This window comes from Pundamilia nyererei, unplaced genomic scaffold, assembly GCF_000239375.1.
Source record: "Pundamilia nyererei isolate P.nyererei 1_Seehausen unplaced genomic scaffold, PunNye1.0 scaffold00204, whole genome shotgun sequence".
NCBI classification, from domain to species: domain Eukaryota; kingdom Metazoa; phylum Chordata; class Actinopteri; order Cichliformes; family Cichlidae; genus Pundamilia; species Pundamilia nyererei.
This window is the reverse complement of record NW_005187605.1, coordinates 340,640-341,893: the sequence shown is the minus strand read 5'-3', so window position 1 is coordinate 341,893 and position 1,254 is coordinate 340,640. Positions and strand designations below refer to the sequence as shown.

Here is a 1,254-nt window from a genome sequence, read left to right as displayed (position 1 = left end):
AGCCTATCCCAGCTGTCATAGGGCAAGAGGCAGGATCGCCAGTCTATCGCAGGGCTAACACAGACAGACAACCATTTGCACTTACATTCACACCGATGGGCAATTTAGAATCATTAGTTAACGTAACCCCACTAATTGCATGTCTCAGGTTTGTGGGAGGAAGCCGGAGTACCCAGAGAGAACCCACAGAAACACGGGGATAACATGCAAACGCAGATGGTGGAATCGAACTCAGGACTGTGAGGCGACACTGCAGTGCGTGCAATACATGCTTGCTCTTTGTGGTAAAATCCAGAAATATCATGTTTTTCTATACCACCAAATCGCAATAACTGTTGCGTCATTGTAAGGTAAAGACCCTACAGTAAGACAAAACCCCACATCGCTCCGAGTGTCCCCGTAAGGACACGTTGTCATGTTGCAGTATTACTGTCTGCTGTATCACTACGGTTGCTGTTACTCTATTTGATACCAGAAAAAATGCATTAAAAAAGGATCAAGGTGTTTGTCATTTCATACATTATTCTTTATTTAACACATGTACAGTATAAACAGTGCCAATATACACACGTGGCAGATGGGTTCAATCAGACTCTCAGGTGGTCTCGATTCCCACATTCCCACACCAAATATTATTCCTCACTAAAAACCAGTCAAATAGAGTACAAAACAGGAACTCCAGCAGCTTGCAGTCATTAACTGTGGGCCAACGCCAGAGACTTCTGCAGCTCCGCCAGGTGATTGGAAGCTTGTGTGATCATCATACGGATTGCATCCTGAACTGACCAGACAGACACATTAAATAACACAGTTTGAACATTTAGTCCAAGAGGGGAAAAACTCAGATGCTGCTAACTGTTTATTTTCTTTTACCTATATCTAACTTCTGATCTGATGACACAATGACTTTTAGTGGACCTGGTAAAACAAAAGTGAAAAAAACAACAACTGTGTACCTCATGTGTGACATTCTTGTTCCTATGGAATTCCTCTCTGGCCCAGTCTCTCAAGAACTTCCTATCTGCCTCATCTGGCACCCGTCGTATGGTCCTCAGCATGTTTCTGTAGATCCCCAACACATTCTGCCTGTGTAAAAACTTAGCCAAACGTATGCTATTAGGGCACACAGTTTAATATATGCGGTTGTGCTAGGACCAAATCTGGCTTAATGTTTTTAAATATGTTTGAAACTTATTTAAAAACATGCAGTATTGCTCTGATAATATGCACAGATTCCTTAGAGACTCTTCTAAC

At 42.3% G+C, this 1,254-nt stretch overlaps 1 protein-coding gene across 1 annotated transcript in view; it reads right to left on the bottom strand.

Annotated features, from left to right (window-relative positions):
- Nucleotides 1-496: 496 nt before the first annotated feature.
- The window catches only part of lyrm2 (LYR motif containing 2), a 2,587-nt gene continuing 1,829 nt past the window's right edge, over nt 497-1,254 (bottom strand). Inside the window, exons 2-3 of the mRNA XM_005747768.1 lie at nt 957-1,097; nt 497-776 (exon numbers count right to left, since the gene is read on the bottom strand). Coding sequence (XP_005747825.1) covers nt 696-776; nt 957-1,097 — 222 coding nt within the window. The 3' untranslated portion in view covers nt 497-695. The remainder of the gene's footprint in view (nt 777-956; nt 1,098-1,254) is intronic.